Source organism: Taurulus bubalis (genome assembly GCF_910589615.1).
Source record: "Taurulus bubalis genome assembly, chromosome: 6".
Lineage (NCBI taxonomy): Eukaryota > Metazoa > Chordata > Actinopteri > Perciformes > Cottidae > Taurulus > Taurulus bubalis.
This window is the reverse complement of record NC_136594.1, coordinates 1,395,230-1,417,494: the sequence shown is the minus strand read 5'-3', so window position 1 is coordinate 1,417,494 and position 22,265 is coordinate 1,395,230. Positions and strand designations below refer to the sequence as shown.

Below are 22,265 nucleotides of genomic sequence, written 5' to 3'. Positions count from 1 at the left end.
TTCTGAAAGCTCGTCAGACGGGACATGAGGAGCAGGGGATCATTTACATACCAAGTTTGTTAAGGTGTGACCAAGGAAAAGCTCAAAGTAGGTCATTTTTTTAATTTCTGAACCGAAAAACACTGCTTTTGGACTGAATATGCTTCCTAACATGTCAATGCTTGTGTTTCTTGTGATTATTATTATGCAGATTTAGATGCTTTAGGTTGTAGTCTTTCTAAAGATGTGCAGTGTTACTCTGTGGGATGATGGGAAGGCTCTGAACAATGCAATTAAAAAACTCGGGGAGCAATTGAGGAGTCCTTTTTGGGGAATCTTGCTCAGACTCTTGACTTTTGATCATATTTATGCTGAAGATATATGTATTTTTTTTAAAGGCAAGGAGTTGCAGCTTCGTTAGAGATCGAGGACAATAGGTGTTCATGTCGTGGTCACATGACCTGGAGAACTCGAGTGCAACTGATTAAATGGGGACGCAAACGTCTTCTGTAATCAGTGACGGTGTCTCATCTGCATCTCTCTCCCTCTTGTGCACCACGCAGCAGAAATCATGACCGGAGCAAAGGGAGGCCACGTCGTTTAAAGAGTAAAGACTCTTAGGGAGGAGGAGGCTGGGGAGGACGGTCGGTAATATAATATATACGTCAATGTGGGAATTATTGGTCAAGGTGTTTTTTTGTTCACCCTTTATATCCGCTGTTCCACCCCGTCTGGTTCAATAGAGACACAAACGCAGAGATGCACGAATGCGTTGCCTTGAGTTGCCGTGTTAAAAGGTGCATACTACGAGATTGGGGGCACTTTGATTGCCTCTCAACAGCAGGAAACAGTGTACCTCTATAAGTTTGCAAGACTATAAGCCTTTTAAATAGGTATATAGTATATATATCATGAATATGTTCAGTCTCAAAAGGAAAAACGCCTAGACATTTCATCAGAAAAACATGTGTAAAATATTCATTTTCTGTGATATTGTTATTTGCTTTTTACTTAGACTAGAAAAGGCTTCATGCTATGGTCCCATTGTGTTTTCCAGTCCATAAGTCCCATTTATAGTCATCTACAGGCATCTACTTACAAAGAAATGTTCAGGCGGAAATAAAAACCTTATACTTTAGTGTGTTCAAACTCATATTACTCAGTGTCAGCAGCACTTAAAGTGATTCTGACTATTGAGGGAAAAAAGCTTCAGAGTGTTTCCTTTCAAAAGAGACCAAGACCATGCATTTACTCCACATAGTTCAAGTACAGCTTGCAATTTACTTTGTGTATACCTGGATAGGCGTTTTTCGTCAAATTTTACAGGAACACTAAGGGGTTAAAAAATACGTTCCCATACCACAAAACTTGATTTGGTCGTATTTGAAACAGCTGCAGTCAACGTCAGCTTATTGTAATTTACGTCCGTAACTTAAATATCGTAAGAATCATACATATTCTGAGGCGAGCCAGGACTTCCAGTAAACATGAACAAGCAGTTTGCAGAAACTCTACAACGTTCATCACGTGTTCAAAGCCGCTTCTATGATCCGGGAGAGAAAACATGTCCCTCGCATTTTATTTGTCTGTAAATGTAATGTCATAGGAGACGGGGTTGGGCTGTCAGGGTAGTGAAACCCTGCTGTTGCCTCGTACCTTTACAAGTATTTAAGTTTCCTCACCATAACCGCTGTTGTCATGCTACGACATCAAAGAAGTAAATACCTGGTAAAAACAGTCCGGGTCCGTTACTTTCTTCTTCACAGTTTTAGGAAACGTTCAGTAGATCAAGTGATTCAAGTTTACTGTAAAAATAAATTAAGACTTGGCTACCAGACCTCTTCGGTCTCGGACCACCGGCCCTCCGCTCACGTCCTGCCAAATTACAATTAACCAGCTGTGTGTTGGTGCCGCCGTCACATCAGATGCTTCTAGTTTGGTGCCACCTGACAAACCCGCCCTTAAAGCAGCAGAACCACACAGCTGTGTGTTGTGTGCGCATGCACGTGCACGCCCGCTGATAGGGAAGCTAATTGCTTACTCTAAATGAGTTAGGGCAAGTAGTGTGAGAATCTAATTCCGCGTTTATTACAATTATCTTTAATAGGTCTCTCCGTTGTCGGATGCGTTCTGAAATGAATCGTCCGGCTCCAGAGATGAACATGAACTGCGGCTCGCAATGAAGTCGTTTAATGAAGTGAAAGCCTTAAAAATGCATGAAGAGTTGATTCACGATTTTATATTCATTGTATTCTTTCAATTTAATTAATTTCAATCATTATTTTTTCCGCGTCAAGCCAAATTGATAAACCGACACACATCTGCACAGTGACCCTCTGAATACTAAAGAGACGTCAACAGAGACGACAAATATCTCAGAGACAAACGCAGATCCGTACATTCTGAAGAAGGCATATCCAAGATTTCAAATTATGAAAGCAAAAGGTTTTATTCGTGGAAGTATTATTGAAAGATGGGGAGCGCCAGCCTGGTCTCCCAAAAGCAACGCTCCCGTAAAACTAAACTGCATTTTAATTAAATTACATTTCCAGGGAAACATGTTTTCTCCCGGATAATAATTAGTTCTTGACGCATCATTAATACGTTCAGACGGAGCAGGATGGGTCGAACAAACGCACGACTTTCACCCAGGAGACCGCTGTCCGTGTCTCTTCTGTCCATGTGGATTTATTTCACATTCACGTCCATAACTTAAATACATAACAAACGTGCTTATTTTTAGGAAAACTAAAACACAATGAGGTTAATCACATATTTAAAATATTGAGACGATGCAGAGAAAAACACTACAGGGAAATAAAAAGGTTTTCTTTCCCTTTCGCTTGATTCGGTCTGATTGTAAGTTATCGTGTGTCTCACTCTCAGAAGTCTCAGATAAAGATTTCATAAAACCGCACTCCGCTAAAAAGTCACACAATGACGGACGGGAGGAAGCAAGAGGAAGAGGTTTTATTTCTCTGCAGGGTCCGATCCATAATGTTATCAGACATTTATAATAACAACAAGACCTACTGGGACCAACTGGTCTGTTGGTCCCAGCCAAAAGCTAGACATGTAAAAAAATAAATTAAAAGGTGTTGCCGCAGTAAACTAGAGCAGTGTCTTTCAACATTTTTTTCAACATTTCGCGGCACATTTTCAACAATAAAAAATCCCGCGGCACACCAACAACCAAAAAAGTTACAAAATGTCACATTGTAGCACAATACAGCATATATGGTCGTAATTAGTGCGCTACCTACTGGCATGGAAGAGTATTTCAGTGCTAGGCTCAGACGCGCAACAATGGAAAATTATTTGCGGCAACTTGGAAAACGTCCAATTTCACTTAATCGGTTGAAAATCACTGAACGAGAGCGACAGTAAAATAGATGAAACACCACCAGAGGTACTGCAGGAGGAAGACCTCCAGTCTTTTAGTATACGATGTAGTAGCGGAGAGCGGTTCAGAGTTCAGTAGCGTGTTCTGGGCCTCCATGTTTAGTGCAGAAGGGGAAACCTAAAAACCCCAAAATGCGAGCACCACTCGAGGGAAGCCCTCTGCTGGATGACTTACCGCTCGTAGACGGGAGGAAAGAAGCGACCACGGCTTCTGTGCTCACACTGGAGCTGATGGCCGTTTGCTGTGCAACACGTCTCCTGTGAGCCTCTGATGTTCAGCCACCTTCGCAGCCGAGGGATTTACGTTAATGGGGTTTTAGCGTACAGATAGATTGAGCCAGAATTAGCATAAAGAACAAAGACTGCTCTGCCAAGTATTTGCATAACACACAGCGCTGGTTCAGAAGAGGGCGTTTTGTACTTCACATTACATCTCTGATGTAAGACACACACACACACACACATCCCGGTTCTACCTTTGTGAGGACGCTCGTTGACGTTCCCTAGCCCCTGAACCACCACAACTGAAGGCCTAACTCTAAACCGCACTCTAACCTCAACCTTAAAACAGAGTCTGGATCCTCAAGCAGACCATTGAAGTAGTGAGGACCCGACACATTGTCCTCACTTTACAAAATGTCCTCACTCTGTGGTCAAAACGTCCCGGTCCTCACTATGTATCCTGTCCAAGATACACACACACACACACACACACACACACACACACACACACACACACAAAGACACGCACACACACACGCACACACACACACACACACACACACTGTGTGTACAGTGGGTTATAGTAACACACACACACTGTGTGTACAGTGGGTGATGGTAACACACACACACACACTGTGTGTACAGTGGGTGATGGTAACACACACACACACACACTGTGTGTACAGTGGGTTATAGTAACACACACACACACACACACACACACACACACACACACACACACACACACACACACTGTGTGTACAGTGGGTTATAGTAACACACACACACACTGTGTGTACAGTGGGTGATGGTAACACACACACACTGTGTGTACAGTGGGTGATGGTAACACACACACACTGTGTGTACAGTGGGTTATAGTAACACACACACTGTGTGTACAGTGGGTTATAGTAACACACACACTGTGTGTACAGTGGGTTATGGTAACACACACACACACACACTGTGTGTACAGTGGGTGATGGTAACACACACACTGTGTGTACATTGGGTGATGGTAACACACACACACACTGTGTGTACAGTGGGTGATGGTAACACACACACACACACACACTGTGTGTACAGTGGGTTATAGTAACACACACACACACACACACACTGTGTGTACAGTGGGTGATGGTAACACACACACACACACTGTGTGTACAGTGGGTGATGGTAACACACACACACACACACACTGTGTGTACAGTGGGTGATGGTAATACTTCATAAAGGTGTCAGTAGTGTCTCATCACTCATTAACTTTCCTTAACACGAGGTGAGTCGACAAGCAGGCCTCTGATTGGCTGGTGGCAGCCCGGGGGCGGGATCACCGGGGTCCGTTGTGATTGGTTGACTCATCTGTCTTGACCCGTGAGGTGCAGACAGGTCTCAGAATAATAGTTCCTGCTGTGCGTTTAAGCCAATGTTTAATTTAATATAACTCAATAAAAGACTCTTTAGTCCACATGTAGCCAGTGGTTAAGCAAGGAGGACTTCATTTCATCAAATGTTTTTTATTTTTTATTTAATTTATTAATTGCGACCCTCACCTCTAATGCATCGATCACACTGCAGCCTGAGTGTTCGCTGCGGCGTATAAAAATATGTTTTATTAATATTAAAATATGTTATATTAATATTAAAATGCGTGTAAATATTAATAAACTGTCATAATTTGTTCTTCTTTTTTTTACTTTGTATGTGTCGAGCTTCCAGTGTGTAATTTTTCTTTTTCTTCGCGGTCGCAATGAAAACTTTAGGTGCAAGTGCTCCTGTGTGTGTGTGTGTGTGTGTGTGTGTGTGTGTGTGTGTGTGTGTGTGTGTGTGTGTGTGTGTGTGTGTGTGTGTGTGTGCGTGTGTTAAAGCTGGGCGCTGGTCTTTCGTCCTTCAATCGCCAATTAACAAGGGTCTATTTAATTGCAGTGGTTTGGGAGGGCAGACAATTACCACTGGAGCTGAACCAAGCTAAACACACTCTCACACACACACACACACTCACACTCACACACACACACACACACACTCTTCTTAATGAGCGGTACCATCAGCTCTCCTTTCTTCCTGTCTTTCATTTGCATTTCGCTCCACTGTCTCCACCCCCCTCCCACCTGCGCTGTCGAGGCGTTTAGATTAAACGCCCCCCGTCGTCTTCGTCCTCTTCTGTCTGTTGTCTCCTCCTCTCCTCCTTTTTCCTTTTGCCTCAGATGCTTCCTCTGACCTTCGCCTCCTCTCTCCTTCCTCTGTTGCTTTCTCGCCTCACAACTTTGTAATTTGTTGCTTTTTGGCGTCGTTCCGTTTGCACGGCATCCAGTAAACGTGATAATGAATGCTGTATGTGAGAGTGTGCTTCTATACAACCAGAGGAGTCACCCCCTGGTGGTCAGGAGAGAGAATGCAGCTTTAACACATGAAGCATAGACTTCTATACAACCAGAGGAGTCGCCCCCTGGTGGTCAGGAGATAGAATGCAGCTTCAACACATGAAGCATAGACTTCTATACAACCAGAGGAGTCACCCCCTGGTGGTCAGGAGAGATAATGCAGCTTTAAAACATGAAGCATATACTTCTATACAACCAGAGGAGTCACCCCCTGGTGGTCAGGAGAGAGAATGCAGCTTTAACACATGAAGCATAGACTTCTATACAACCAGAGGAGTCGCCCCCTGGTGGTCAGGAGAGAGAATGCAGCTTTAACACATGAAGCATAGACTTCTATACAACCAGAGGAGTCGCCCCCTGGTGGTCAGGAGAGAGAGAATGCAGCTTTAACACATGAAGCATAGACTTCTATACAACCAGAGGAGTCGCCCCCTGGTGGTCAGGAGAGAGAATGCAGCTTCAACACATGAAGCATAGACTTCTATACAACCAGAGGAGTCGCCCCCTGGTGGTCAGGAGAGAGAATGGAGCTTTAACACACCGGCTTCACTCAAAAGTCTTGTTGCCTCATCTTGAAGTGTTTTTAGTTCGTGTAATGATGTAACCGGACCGGATGTGAACCGGACTGTCATGGAGGAGATGACCTGTCACTTCCATCATGAAGCTCTTCTGCCTTCATAACAAGCGCTCCCTTCTCTTGTCTCCTCTCAGGCTCGTATAAAGGAATGTGTAAGCAGATAGATCACTTCCCTGAGGACGCGGACTACACGGCTGATGCTTCTGAGTACTTCCTACGTGAGTTCATTCATGTGTTCACTCTTTAAGGCTTAGCTTTAGTTAGCCTCTTATGAAGCTAACTTTAAATTCATTGTGTTTTCAAGCTCTTTTTGTAAAAGTTCTTGTGTTTCTAAACTGCTTTTATCAGTTTAGAAACCGCTTTCTCTCCATGGTTACGGTCGCAGTTTGAGACATTTGGTTCATGTTGTGAATTATAACAAAACAAAACTTATGTTTCGTAGACATCGAGGTTCCACATGAACCTCGTTCTCCTGGGTGAAAGTCCTGTGTTTGTTTCAGAGATTTAGTCTACAGCGAGAAAAGAAACAATCTAAAGATGAAGATGAGTAAAGGTGCAGAGGAGGAGGAGGAGGAGGAAAAGGGGGAGGAGGAAGAGGAGGAGGAAGAGGAGGAAAAAGAGGAAGAGGAGGAGGAGGAGGAAGAGGAGGAGGAGGAAAAGGGGGAGGAGGAAGAGGAGGAGGAAGAGGAGGAAGAAGAGGAGGAAGAAGAGGAAGAGGAGGAGGAGGAGGAGGAAGAGGAGGAGGAGAAGGAAGAGGAGGAGGAGAAGGAAGAGGAGGAGGAAGAAGCGGAAGAGGAGGAGGAGAAAGAGGAGGAGAGGAGGAGGAGAGGAGGAGGAGGAAGAAGAGGAAGAGGAGGAGGATTAGCTCACTGATGTGGAAGAGCAGAAAAGAGTGACAAAGACAAATTCCAGGAGGCCGGCGAATGACAGGAGGACGAGGTGGCAGGAGACAAGGTGGCAGGAAGCGAGGTGGCAGGAGACAACGTGGCAGGAGACAACGTGGCAGGAGATGAGGTGGCAGGAGACAACGTGGCAGGACACGAGGTGGCAGGAGGCGAGGTGGCAGGAGACAACGTGGCAGGAGATGAGGTGGCAGGAGACGAGGTGGCAGGAGGTGAGGTGGCAGGAGATGAGGTGGCAGGAGGTGAGGTGGCAGGAGGCGAGGTGGCAGGAGACAAGGAGGCAGGAGGCGGGGTGGCAGGAGACGGGCGAAAGCCAAGGAGAAGGGAAGGTTGGGAGGTGAAGGACACTAGGTGAAGGACACTATGTGAAGGACACTAGGTGAAGGAGGTGAAAGACACTAGGTGCAGGACACTAAGTGAAGGAGGTGAAAGACACTGAAGGACACTGGGTGAAGGACGTGAAGGACACTAGCTGAAGGACACTAGGTGAAGGAGGTGAAGGACACTAGCTGAAGGACACTAGGTGAAGGACACTAGCTGAAGGACACTAGCTGAAGGACACTAAGTGAAGGACACTAGGTGAGGACAATAGGTGAAGGACATTAGGTGAAGGACACTAGGTGAAGGACACTAGGTGAAGGAGATGAAGGACACTAGATAAAGGACACTAGCTGAAGGACACTAGCTGAAGGACACTTGCTGAAGGACACTAAGTGAAGGACACTAGGTGAAGGACATTAGGTGAAGGACACTAGGTGAAGGACACTAGGTGAAGGAGGTGAAGGACACTAGTTGAGGACACTAGCTGAAGGACACTTGCTGAAGTACACTAAGTGAAGGAGGTGAAGGACACTACGTGAAAGACGCTAGGTGAGGACACTAGGTGAGGACACTAGCTGAAGGACACTTGCTGAAGTACACTAAGTGAAGGAGCTGAAGGACATTAGGTGAAAGACGCTAGGTGAGGACACTAGGTGAAGGGCACTAGGTGAGAACACTAGGTTAAGGACACTAGGTGAAGGAGGTGAAAGACACTAGGTGCAGGACACTAAGTGAAGGAGGTGAAAGACACTGAAGAACACTGGGTGAAGGACGTGAAGGACACTAGCTGAAGGACACTAGGTGAAGGAGGTTAAGTACACTAGGTGAAGGAGGTGAAGCACTAGGTGAAGGACACTAGGTGAAGGACACTAGGTGAGGACAATAGGTGAAGGACATTAGGTGAAGGACACTAGGTGAAGGACACTAGGTGAAGGAGATGAAGCACACTAGATAAAGGACACTAGCTGAAGGACACTAGCTGAAGGACACTCGCTGAAGGACACTAAGTGAAGGACACTAGGTGAAGGACATTAGGTGAAGGACACTAGGTGAAGGACACTAGGTGAAGGAGGTGAAGGACACTAGTTGAGGACACTAGCTGAAGGACACTTGCTGAAGTACACTAAGTGAAGGAGGTGAAGGACACTAGGTGAAAGACGCTAGGTGAGGACACTAGGTGAAGGGCACTAGGTGAGAACACTAGGTGAAGGACACTAGCTGAAGGACACTAACTGAAGGACACTAGGTGAGGACACTAGGTGAAGGACACTAGATGAAGGAGGTGAAGGAAACTAGGTGAAGGACACTAGCTGAAGGACACTAACTGAAGGACACTAGCTGAAGGACACTAGGTGAAGAACACTAGGTGAAGGACACTAGGTGAAGGACACTAGCTGAAGGACACTAGGTGAAGGACACTAGGTGAGGACACTAGGTGAGGACAGTAGGTGAAGGACACTAGGTGAAGGAGGTGAAGGACACTAGCTGAAGGACACTAACTGAAGGACACTAGCTGAAGGACACTAGGTGAAGGACACTAGATGAGGACACTAGGTGAGGACAGTAGGTGAAGGACACTAGGTGAGGACACTAGGTGAGGACAGTAGGTGAAGGACACTAGGTGAGGACACTAGGTGAGGACAGTAGGTGAAGGACACTAGGTGGAGGACACTAGGTGAAGGACACTAGGTGAGGACACTAGGTGAAGGACACTAGGTGAGGACACTAGGTGAAGGACACAGAGTAGGGTACCAGAGCGGTGCTGCTGCTCTCCCAGAGGCTTCGCCAATTAGAACACGTCCTTCTATAAATACTGCAGGCTCCGCTATGTGGGTCACACCTCCTCCCTCCTCCCATCCTTCCCTTCCTCCCTCTCCTCCTTCCTCCCATCCTTCCCTTCCTCCTCCCTCTCCTCCTTCCTCCCTTCCATCCCTTCTGCCTCCCTCTCTTCCTTCCTCCCATCCTTCCCTTCCTCCTTCCTCTCCTCCTTCCATCCTTCCCTCCTCCTCCTCCCTCTCCTCCTTCCTCCCTTCCATCCTTCCCTTCCTCCTCCCTCCTCCCGTCCCATCTGTCCGTCTCCTCCTTCCTCTCCAGCTCGACCGTCCAGCTGGTTGACGGTCGAGCCGAAAAAGTAAAAGGAGGTGCAGCGAGTTGTTTCTGTGAGGATCTGTTCTGGTCCAGCAGGACCTCCTGAGCGGGCCCTCTTCCTCTTCTTCCTCCTCTTCCTCTTCTTCCTCCTCTTCCTCCTCCTCCTCCTCCTCCTCCGTAGAGCCGGTGCTCTGGTATCCGTTGCTCCCCTGAGGCGCTGAAACAGCAGCAGCCAGTTTATTTTATTTTATTTTATTTTGCGGTGGAAGATAGAAGCTGCTCTTCATTTTTGAATTACTGTGTTTTGTCCGGATGAACCACTGATCCTCTCTCCCGCTGCGTCGTCATGGCAACCATTTGAAATGTGTGTGTGTGTGTGTGTGTGTGTGTGTGTGTGTGTGCGTGTGTGTGTGTGTGTGTGACTCTGTGAGGTATCAGTAATAAATACGGTTCAAAAGCCGGACAGACCAAACATAAAGATTGTTTCCTCACGACTTTGCAGATGTTTTGTTTTGTTCGTCTGGATCACGACCTTAAAACCTGCTTCTTCTTTTTATTCATGTTCCGTGAAAGTGGGGTTACGAGCCGCTACTAGCTTCGGTCAGTGTCTCCGTTAGCTCCCCGCTGTAGCCAGCTGGGGCTTCCAGCAAACTTCCGCTAGCTCCCCGAAAACCACCGAAGGTAGTGGGACCAGGCGCGACACCCGACTTGGGCAGAGGGGACGCGGGCAGTAGCAGCAGCAGCAGCAGCAGCAGCGCTAGCTTGCAGCAGGGCTAGCTTGCGCAGCTCCTAGCTTGCTTAAGTAAACCTCTAGACTACGTGAACCTTCGTTGGGAGACTGTACCGGTCCTAGCTGGTGCCAGAAGGGAACCTAGAGCGCCGATGTTTGAAGCCACTGAGCGAGCGGCGCCATGTGACGAGTCGGGTGTGATGCTGCCTTCACACCAAAAGCGTTGAGAATTTTTGCAACGCTTTTTCACCTGAGTTTACTCGCTCGAGTTTATGTGGTTAATTCATTATGTGTTTAATTCACGTCTGTAACGTGTTCAGTTACCTCCCCGAGTTCCTCCCCGCACAAATGACACGAGCAGACTGTAATATCGTTTGGCAACGTCTTTATTCAGCACTGCACCGACTGCGTCTCTAGCTCCTTTGTTCCCCTCCTCCGTCCATCCATCCTATGGCTTATATAGGGAAGACACACAAAACACGCAATCCGCTCCAGCTGAGGCCAATTAGGCCTCATTCCCGGCACCTGTTCCCTATTCCTTGATCCGCTCCTGCCCTCCCCTGCAGCTGAGCCTAACCACGCCCCCAGCCACCACAACGTCATTGCTTTTTTTTTTTAGCCATTTGCGTCTGTGTGTTGACTTTGCATGCAATCTACTCGCGCGAATAATTCTCAACGCTTTTGGTGTGAACGCAGCATCAGAGTGCTCGTCTTATTCTGGTTGTTCACTGAGCACCGCGTCTGTGGATTGCAGGATTACATCACCATCATATAAAATGCACCAACACACTGACTCACTTGCTGTTTCCCTGAAATCTTCAGCAATACGGTAATCAAAGCTCAACTTGCTGTAAGTCATTGGTTCTCAAACTGTGAGGCGCGACCCTCTAGTGGGGCGCGGAGGTATTACAGGTGGCAAGAACCGGCAACCTTGTGGTTTCAGGACGCCCACGCTCCCCATGAACATGAGAACATAAAGAATATTTATAAATACATGGAGAAGTGCCTGCACTTACATGAAAATGTGTACGATACTCCGTTAACCGGTTACGCTGCGCATGCGCGACTCGCCGATTCTTGGCATTTTGCCAAAACAGCATCTCTTGGAGATCGTCTTTCTGTCGGGGCGTTGGAGCGTGAACGATTTTCTTCCTCCAAAGTGGAGCGTGACAAAAAAAGTTTGAGAACCACTGCTGTAAGTCAATAACGGCGTCGGCTGAATTGTGAGAATGAAAGTGTAAAGTGTGGACGACGACACACTGACAGATGGAGTTGATGCAACAGTCGCTTATGGAGGCAGGGTTTTCTCCACCACTCACACACACTCCTCTCCTGGAAGCCTGCCAACACAACCACGAGTACTTGGTTGGGTGCCTGGTCGCCCGGTAGCTGATGGCGGGGAGAGGCCGCTTCCTCCAGAGCTCCCTGCGAGCCTCGAGTGTTGATTTGTCAATCCCCGGGCTTCTGCCTCCTGGAATTTTGATCATATTGTTTTTTTTTTACTGTCAGACGCCTTGAGATAATGATGTGAAACAGATTGCCAAGGAAGCTCAGGGAACAGTAGCACTCGGTGCTTGTTGACAAGTGGGCTCCTGATATCCTCAATGCAATAATAGGTGTCCTCCATTAGAGTTATTACAGAGCAATCCTCACCCAACCATTCAGAACAGAAAGCCTGAAATAGGGTTTTTGCAGCAGTGTTTTGACAGGTTTGACATGAACCCTCATGCCTAATCTACGAAAGGCATTTTAATTAGCTGTTAAAGTGTGTTAATTAAGTATTGTCACTGTAGGTTTCCATTTTGATGTAACGCTCATGCACCCTCATGCATATTTCTGTGGAAACTCTTGTTAAATACAACTCCTTACTCCCAACAGCTCCACCGACAGTAGAAAAACAGATTGGACGAGATTATTCCCAAATACATATTAGTCTTTTTAATACTACTATCTACTACGTCAGTGGCTCCTCTGGTTGTATAGAAGTCTATGCTTCATGTGTTAAAGCTGCCTGGTGGTCAGGAGAGAGAATGCAGCTTTAACACATGAAGCATAGACTTCTATACAACCAGAGGAGTCGCCCCCTGGTGGTCAGGAGAGAGAATGCAGCTTTAACACATGAAGCATAGACTTCTATACAACCAGAGGAGTCGCCCCCTGGTGGTCAGGAGAGAGAATGCAGCTTTAACACATGAAGCATAGACTTCTATACAACCAGAGGAGTCGCCCCCTGGTGGTCAGGAGAGAGAATGCAGCTTTAACACATGAAGCATAGACTTCTATACAACCAGAGGAGTCGCCCCCTGGTGGTCAGGAGAGAGAATGCAGCTTTAACACATGAAGCATAGACTTCTATACAACCAGAGGAGTCTCCCCTTGTGGCCTTTAGAGAGAATGCAGCTTTAAGATGCTTTTTTTCCTCTCGTCTTCTACTAGATGACATTTCTACATTTCTTTTTATTGCAATATTTTAAAGAAATGGCTTTAAATTCACCTGACAATGGAATGGAAACATGGCTACTGACTCAACACCCGACAAGACAGGTTTCCTTATCCATTACAACAAAGCGGAGCTGGTTTGCAACTGAATGCACATAACATTCATCCTGCTAAGAACCATTTTTTTTGTAATATATCGTCTTATATATGTATTCCAACATGTGTTTGCTGTTATTGCACACAAACTCCTGTTGTCCTTGAAATCTAGAGGACAGTAGTCAGTCTCTTGGCCACCACCAGTAAATCATGTCCATTCACTAAACTCACAAACAAATAAGGTCAGATTATAATTGATAGTATTAATTATGCATTTATTTAAGTGTGCGTGTATGTACGGCATGGTTATCTGTGTGGAACATGTTCCAGATTTAATAACAAAGGAGCAATGTGTTTTTACTGTTAAATTAAAACTATGTGAAGGGTACAACACTTGGCTAAGGACCTGAGGACCTTCACTGAAAGAGGTTGTTACCGAGCAACAACTACGGCTAACTTCAGCTCTGGCACAGAAGTAGTCAGATCCAGTTTATGACTAATGAAGATTTTCAAAAAATGTAAAATATTACGAGTACATGTTTGGTTAAGTTGTGTTTTATTGCGCTGCTGTTAAATAATGATTGTTTTTGCTAATACGTACACTTTAGAAAGTCAGATTTCAATAAAAGACACCTCTTTGTAACCCTAGGAGCTGTATGAGTATAATACATTATGATAGATCCTTATGTGTAGTATATTAGTACCTGTAAGATCCAAATAAAGAGGGGTCGTACAACTCTGTAGGTTTTTGTTTAGGCCTTGAAGCATGGAGTTGGAAAAACTCCGGGCCGGCTCAAAAAGGCATTTTTGGGAAATCTTGCTCATATCATGCCGGATGTTCATAGTTATGATCAAAATATGTCATACATTTATTTCTTTTTTTGAAAATAGAGTTTTTTCACAAATAAATTCTGAAAAAAAAGATATGAAATAACACAAGTGTTAGAACTGATTTGGGGTTCATACGACTACTGGAACAGACCTCACTAAGGACTCTAGAAGGGCTTCAAAAGGTGAACCATAAAAAAACATAAGCTCTGCATCAATTGTCCTCACTTGTACGGTTTAACTGGTAGTCCTCACAAAGACAGAAAAACAAGAACGCTTCCACACACACGGTCCTGATTTGCTCTGAAATGGAAGCAGTGTGCAGTCTTTTGCTGTAATATAAAGCCGCTGCTATAATTAGACCGCTGGATCCTCGTATGTTGTGCTAATGCTCTGGATGGAGATGTGAGGGGAGGCGTGACGTCACCCGGTGACGACGTCACCCGGTGACGACGTCACCCGGTGACGACGTCACCCGATGACGACGTCACCGACTGGCGGACGCCGCCGCCGCTATTTAGGGAGGCGCGTTGTGACGTGAAGGCATATCACGATTTACATGAGTAACACGACATGGTAACGACTGGCACCCTGTGTGTGTGTGTGTGTGTGTGTGTGTGTGTGTGTGTGTGTGTGTGTGTGTGTGTTCATGCTCACATTTTTTTTCATCCTTCTCAATAAGATGTGGTGTAAAGGAAATCTGGTGAACTTGTATGTGAGCTTTACGTGGATATACACACGTTCACACACACACACACGTTCACACACACACACACACACACACACACACACACACACACACACACACAGTTGGTTATTCCCCTGTAGCTGTTTTGCTAAGTTTCCACTACCACATGCTATTTGCTGCTGGGCTCTCCCACGTGGGCGAACTGTGTGTGTGTGTGTGTGTGTGTGTGTGTGTGTGTGTGTGTGTGTGTGTGTGTGTGTGTGTGTGTGTGTGTGTGTGTGTGTGTGAGAGAGAGAGAGAGTGAGCAGATTGTTCCTGCGTGGGAAGTATACAGTGTGTATGGGAAACACCCCACTTTGGAGAGTGAGCAAGTCAGTGGGCGGGAGGCTGATCGATGAGTGTGTTCACTTTGTAGCTTGTTGAGCTGATGTGTGTGTGTGTGTGTGTGTGTGTGTGTGTGTGTGTGTGTGTGTGTGTGTGTGTCTGGCTGACTTATGGTTTCATTAGCTGCGGCAGAGGAGAGCCTTGTAATTGTGGCTGAATTATAGAGGCGGGGGTGGACACCACCATGGGAGCTCCCTGGGTTCACACACACACACACACACACACACACACACACACACACACACACACACACCACTGCAGCAGAACCAACCGAGCAGTGGGAGAAATGAAGAGGGGGTTGAAAGTGTAACAGAGAGAATTAAAAAAGAAAAGAACAACAGAGGTTTAAGAGACGGAGGAAAGGAAATGGATCGTTTTGTTGTGTGTGTTTGCGTGTGTCTGTGTGTATGTGTGTGGGTCTGTGCGTGTGTGTGCGTGTGTGTGTGTGTGTGTGTGTGTCTGTGCGTGTGCTTGTGTGTGTGTGTACCGGAGCTATAGTGCACAGTACATATTGACTCACATGAGAATGACACGACGCCAAACACACACACACACACACACACACACACACACACACACACACACACACACACACACATACACAGTGATGCTTAACTATTTGTGTGATGACATGTGACACACACGCGATGACGAGTTGTGTTCATGAAGAACATATTGTTGGACTATCATCATCTGGTCTCTCGAGCTGACAACAACATCACAACAATACAACAACAACATTACAACAACATCACAACAATACAACAACAACATTACAACAACATCACAACAATACAACAACATGACAACAATATTACAACAACATCACAACAATACAACAACAACATCACAACAATACAACAACAACATTACAACAACATCACAACAATACAACAACAATATTACAACAACAATACAACAACAACAACATCACAACAATACAACAACAACATTACAACAATACAACAACATGACAACAATATTACAACAACAATACAACAACAACATCACAACAATACAACAACAACATCACAACAATACAACAACATGACAACAATATTACAACAACATCACAACAATACAACAACATTACAATAACATCACAACAGTATAACAACAATATTACAACAACAGTACAACAACATTACAACAACATCACAACAGCAGTACAACATCACAACAATATAACAACAACAGTATAACAACATTACAACAACATCATAACAACAGTACAACAACAATACAACAACAGTACAACAACATTACAAATCTTGTATTGCTTCCATAATGTCCCGATCGTGCTGCGCGTCCTCGACTGCGTTATTAATGAAAACTAAAGTGTGTGATTGTGCTGACTGGGGATATGGTAATAATAGTTTATAATAATAAAAGATGCGTAATTTACTGCAGTGGTTTATCAGCGACCACTCTCATTGATTGAGAAACACACACACACACACACACACACACACACACACACACACACACACAGTTAATGGATTTGGCTCATACAGTAGACGAGACATCCACCAGTTCATAAATCTTCACCCTTCTGAATTAATTGAAATAAAATGAACCGTAAAGATCGTCATGTGCATCAGTCGGGGCAACAAGAAGTTGAGGTACGGTGGCCAGAAAGTGCCAAAAACATATACATGCTCACTGGGCCGTAGTGTTCTTTTCTTCTTCTTTTTTAAATCGCATAAAGAACACCGATATAGACGTTACATTTTCATCTCCCCGACGGTCCTTGATCACATCACAACCTATTAAACCTTTTAAAAACAAATCAAGGGGTTGCAGACTGAGCGATTGTTATATAAAACTGTAAATCATAGCTTGTTTGATGAAAAAAAGCCCAAACTGCTGTATTTGAATTTATTGAACACCATAAGTAATATACAAGTGAAATATATGGTTTGGTACATGAGAAAAATTCAAATGTCACAGATGTGCCCAAATGTGCCCCAATGCACATTTTGGAGTCCTCGTCTGAATGTTCTCTGTTCTAAACCCTCTCTAACTTTGTTCTGCTTCACTTTATCAAAGTCAACCTTTGCAGAGAGAATGTTCATATATTGAGTTATGATTTGGGTTAGAGAATGTTCACATATTGAGCTATGATTTGGGTTAGAGAATGTTCACATATTGAGCTATGATTTGGGTTAGAGAATGTTCACATATTGAGCTATGATTTGGGTTAGAGAATGTTCACATATTGAGTTATGATTTGGGTTAGAGAATGTTCACATATTGAGCTATGATTTGGGTTAGAGAATGTTCACATATTGAGCTATGATTTGGGTTAGAGAATGTTCACATATTGAGCTATGATTTGGGTTAGAGAATGTTCACATATTGAGCTATGATTTGGGTTAGAGAATGTTCACATATTGAGCTATGATTTGGGTTAGAGAATGTTCACATATTGAGCTATGATTTGGGTTAGAGAATGTTCACATATTGAGCTATGATTTGGGTTAGAGAATGTTCACATATTGTGTTATGATTTGGGTTAGAGAATGTTCACATATTGAGCTATGATTTGGGTTAGAGAATGTTCACATATTGAGTTATGATTTGGGTTAGAGAATGTTCACATATTGAGCTATGATTTGGGTTAGAGAATGTTCACATATTGAGTTATGATTTGGGTTAGAGAATGTTCACATATTGAGTTATGATTTGGGTTAGAGAATGTTCACATATTGAGTTATGATTTGGGTTAGAGAATGTTCACATATTGAGCTATGATTTGGGTTAGAGAATGTTCACATATTGAGCTATGATGTGGGTTAGAGAATGTTCACATATTGAGCTATGATTTGGGTTAGAGAATGTTCACTTATTGAGTTATGATTTGGGTTAGAGAATGTTCACATATTGAGTTATGATTTGGGTTAGAGAATGTTCACATATTGAGCTATGATTTGGGTTAGAGAATGTTCACTTATTGAGTTATGATTTGGGTTAGAGAATGTTCACATATTGAGCTATGATTTGGGTTAGAGAATGTTCACATATTGAGCTATGATTTGGGTTAGAGAATGTTCACATATTGAGCTATGATTTGGGTTAGAGTTGGACCTTACAGCTGCATCATTTCAAAGAAATAATCATCCTGAAAGTGATTTTTTTATAGGCGGACCTGAAACCTTTTCATTTTTTTTCTCTGTGTCATCTTCATTTACTCTTAACCAGTAACATATAGACTGATATTTACACATCTGAACTAAATCTCACATGTGCACCTTTTATTATAACACCAACATTTCAAAGTTTCAAACAAATATTTTGAGTGGCCGACATTATTCTGTTGACATACGTCGTGAGCTAAAATGCACACTTTGACTTCCTGTTTGTTACAGGAAGTCAAAGCTTGCTGTGTGTTCACCTTTAGTGTGTGTGTGTGTGTGTTTGTGTGTGTGTGTGTGTGTGTGTGTGTGTGTGTGTGTGTGTGTGTGTGTGTGTGTGTCGATGCATATCATCCATCATCTGCCAATCAATACTATGTGTAACAATAATGATATCTTTAACATGTGTGCAGTGGTGATAATTATGACAATAACAATTACTTTTGCCTTGGTGTGTGTGTGTGTGTGTGTGTGTGTGTGTGTGTGTGTGTGTGTGTGTGTGTGTGTGCCCAGGCGCTGTCCGAGCCTCCAGTATCTTCCCCATCATGAGTGTGATCCTGCTCTTCATGGGGGGTTTGTGCATCGCCGGCAGCGAATTCTACAAGTCACGCCACAACATCATCCTCAGCTCCGGCATCCTCTTCGTCTCCGCAGGTACGAAGGGAGGGAGGGAGGAGGGAGGAGAGAAGGAGGGAGGGAGGGAATAAAATGGAAAAAGATCGATGGAAGAGGACAGAGGATCAATAGGAAGACGTACATCGGATGTAGTTCAGGAAATCTATTTTCTTCTGCAATCTACATATGTGTCTTTGTTTTGTACATACATGAACAAACAAAGACCTTAACCCTGCCGTCATTGAAGTTGGGCTCCATGACCACATGACTGTTCACCTCACAGTTATAGCTTCAGCTCATTCCTTTAGCCGCTCTGTCTCCTGAGGGAAATATGTGTCCACTCTGTTATCACATCGCTGCTGAGGAAGCAGTTTACAGTGCAGAGCTTTTACTGAAAGAAAAACACTAAAAGAGTGAAGTGTTGGGCCTAAAGACAAAACATGAGATGAAGGGAACTTCAGATCCCTGCTAGGATTATATGTTGGTTCATCACTACTAGCAACCATCATAATCATAGAAAGACCATATCTGGAGTAGAGTCATTTATATAGACTGCTATACAACCAGAGGAGTCACCCCCTGGTGGTCAGGAGAGAGAATGCAGCTTTAACACATGAAGCATAGACTTCTATACAACCAGAGGAGTCTCCCCCTGGTGGTCAGGCGAGAGAGTGCAGCTTTAACACGTGAAGCATAGACTTCTATACAACCAGTGGAGTCTCCCCCTGGTGGTCAGGAGAGAGAATGCAGCTTTAACACATGAAGCATAGACTTCTATACAACCAGTAGAGTCTCCCCCTGGTGGTCAGGAGGGAGAATGCAGCTTTAACACATGAAGCATAGACTTCTATACAACCAGAGGAGTCAACCCCTGGTGGTCAGGAGAGAGGATGCAAGTCTGAAGACATTAAACATTAGCTCAACTGGAGGTTGCCGCTCGGTCAGAACACAGGAATAAATAAAGCTGCAGTTCAGGACAAACAAATGAAGAAAAGATATCTGGACGTAGAGACGACTGAAAGCACTCGCTGACCAGCAGGCGGCGCGTTGGGCAGCGCTTTACGTGAAACAGTCGCCTCAGGACGAAGCTACGGAGGCAAAGATAGTGCAGGTTTTGCACTAGAGCATGTGTGTGTGTGTGTGTGTGTGTGTGTGTGTGTGTGTGTGTGTGTGTGTGTGTGTGTGTGTGTGTGTGTGTGTGTACTCTGGTTCTAGGCCACGGCCTACTGTGCTGCACTAGATAACTAGTTTCCCTCCAAGTCAGAAGTGAGGGCTGCAGTTCTCTGCCCGTCGGTCTCTCTCGCCTGTTGCTAGGCTATGACGAGGCCACTGGGATTACACTCTAAAAATAAGGTGTCCCTGATCCTCTTCTGCTCTGATCCGTCTCCACCAGGCCTCCGCCTGCTCCCCTGTCTCTTTGCACAGCATTGTGTTCACTGTTCATCTGCATAGTTGTCCTTCTTTTTTGTCTCGTCTGTCCACGTATTTATTTTTGTCTGCACACCGCCAGAGTGAAGATGAGCGACCAGAGTGACAGACAATCAAAATAGTGGAGGGGTCGGGGTGAGGCAGATGAGAAAGATCGGCAGGTAGAAATATAATATGATGAATAAACGTAAGGCTGAATCTCAAAGAGCTGTGGGGACGAAGAAAGAAAGTCAGAGAGGATCTCAACAGGCAAATCAGAAACTACTTTTCTGCCTCAACTACAACAGATTATTTTCACCATCCTCCTGTTGACACAGATGTCATAAGTTACTCTTTTATTTGAGGATGTCAGTTCTCTCTCACATCATCAGCTGCCTTCATCTCCTCGTCATAAACCACATGCGGAAGCTCCTGAACATTTCAATACCCAGCATGCCCAAATCAGACAATGTTTTGCCATAAAATAAGTAATGTTTTTTTTTAACTGAACGACACAGTTTTTTGACTGAATATCCTTCCTAACATGCCAATGATAGGTCCTAATCTTTCCAAAAGATGCCGTATTAGTATGCGGGCTGTTGTTAAGGCCCTGAACCATGCAGTTTAAAAAAACTTGGGGACCGCTCGAGGAGGCATTTTGGGGGAATCTGGCTCATATCATTTTTAATTTTTTTAAATATACATTTCATTCCTAAGAAAATTCTGAAAAGATTCATATAAAATAACACACTACTGGAACACGGGGATAAGAGGTGCAGACTTCCATGGGTTAATAAACTTTACCGTCGGCACTGAGGAGTTCTTGGTGTCTGTGATTCTTTCGGATAATGACTGGATCCTCTGGTTGTTTGGTTCGTTATCTTGGATCTCACCTCCTTCTCTCTGTCCTCCTTCCCTGTGTCCTTCTCCTTCTCTCTGTCCTTGTCCTAGGCCTAAGCAACATCATCGGGATCATCGTGTACATATCAGCCAACGCCGGGGACCCTTCCAAGAGCGACTCCAAGAAGAACAGCTACTCGTACGGCTGGTCCTTCTACTTCGGGGCGCTCTCCTTCATCATGGCGGAGATGGTGGGCGTGCTGGCGGTGCACATGTTCATCGACCGGCACCGGGAGCTGCGCGTGGGGGCTCGGGCCGCCGACTACCTCCAAGGCGCGGCCATCACGCGCATCCCCAGCTACCGCTACCGCTACCGGCGCCGCTCACGCTCCTCGTCCCGCTCCACGGACGCCTCGCACTCCCGCGAGGCGTCGCCGGTGGGCCTGAAGGCCTTCGGGGCGCTGCCCTCCACCGAGCTGTCCATGTACACGCTGCCCAAGGGCCCGACGGGGGCGGGCACGCCGCCGGACAACTACGACTCCGCGGAGAGGGACCACAACTTCCTGCAGGTCCACAACTGCATCCAGAAGGACCTGAAGGACGGCAGCAACGCCGCCAACCGACGCACCACGCCCGTATGAGACCGAGAGAGGGAGCTCGGGCGCCACAGAATCAGAGAGAGGTTTTTTTGGGCGAGGGGGAGGCGGCATAAGAAGGATGTAAGGAGGAAAAGGGCCGACAACTACAAACCGAAAACCAAAAACAATTGCAAAGAGACAGGAAACAACTATAAAGAGACAGGAAATAACTACAAAGAGACAGGAAACAACTACAAAGACACAGAAAACTACTACAAAGACACAGAAAACAACTACAAAGAGACAGAAAATAACTACAAAGACACAGGAAACAACAACAAAGAGACAGGAAACAATAACAAAGAGACATGAAACAACTACAAAGAGAAATGAAACAACTACAAAGACACAGAAAACAACAACAAAGAGACAGGAAACAACAACAAAGAGACAGGAAACAACTACGCCGGCCACCTGCGACTCCGCGGAGAGGGACCACAACTTCCTGCATCCAGAAGGACCTGAAGGACGGCAGCAACGCCGCCAACCGACGCCCCACGCCCGTATGAGACCGAGAGAGGGAGCTCGGGCGCCACAGAATCAGAGGGAGGTTTTTTTGGGAGGCGGCATAAGAAGGAT

The 22,265-nt window shown here is 45.2% G+C and overlaps 1 protein-coding gene across 1 annotated transcript in view; it reads left to right on the top strand.

The window, feature by feature from the left end:
- The window catches only part of cacng2b (calcium channel, voltage-dependent, gamma subunit 2b), a gene marked incomplete at its 3' end in the record, with an annotated part of 37,565 nt that extends 15,876 nt beyond the window's left edge, over positions 1-21,689 (top strand). Inside the window, exons 2-4 of the mRNA XM_079219484.1 lie at positions 6,711-6,794; positions 18,700-18,840; positions 21,160-21,689. Of these exons, the coding sequence (XP_079075610.1) occupies positions 6,711-6,794; positions 18,700-18,840; positions 21,160-21,689 (755 nt within the window). The remainder of the gene's footprint in view (positions 1-6,710; positions 6,795-18,699; positions 18,841-21,159) is intronic.
- Positions 21,690-22,265: the final 576 nt, after the last annotated feature.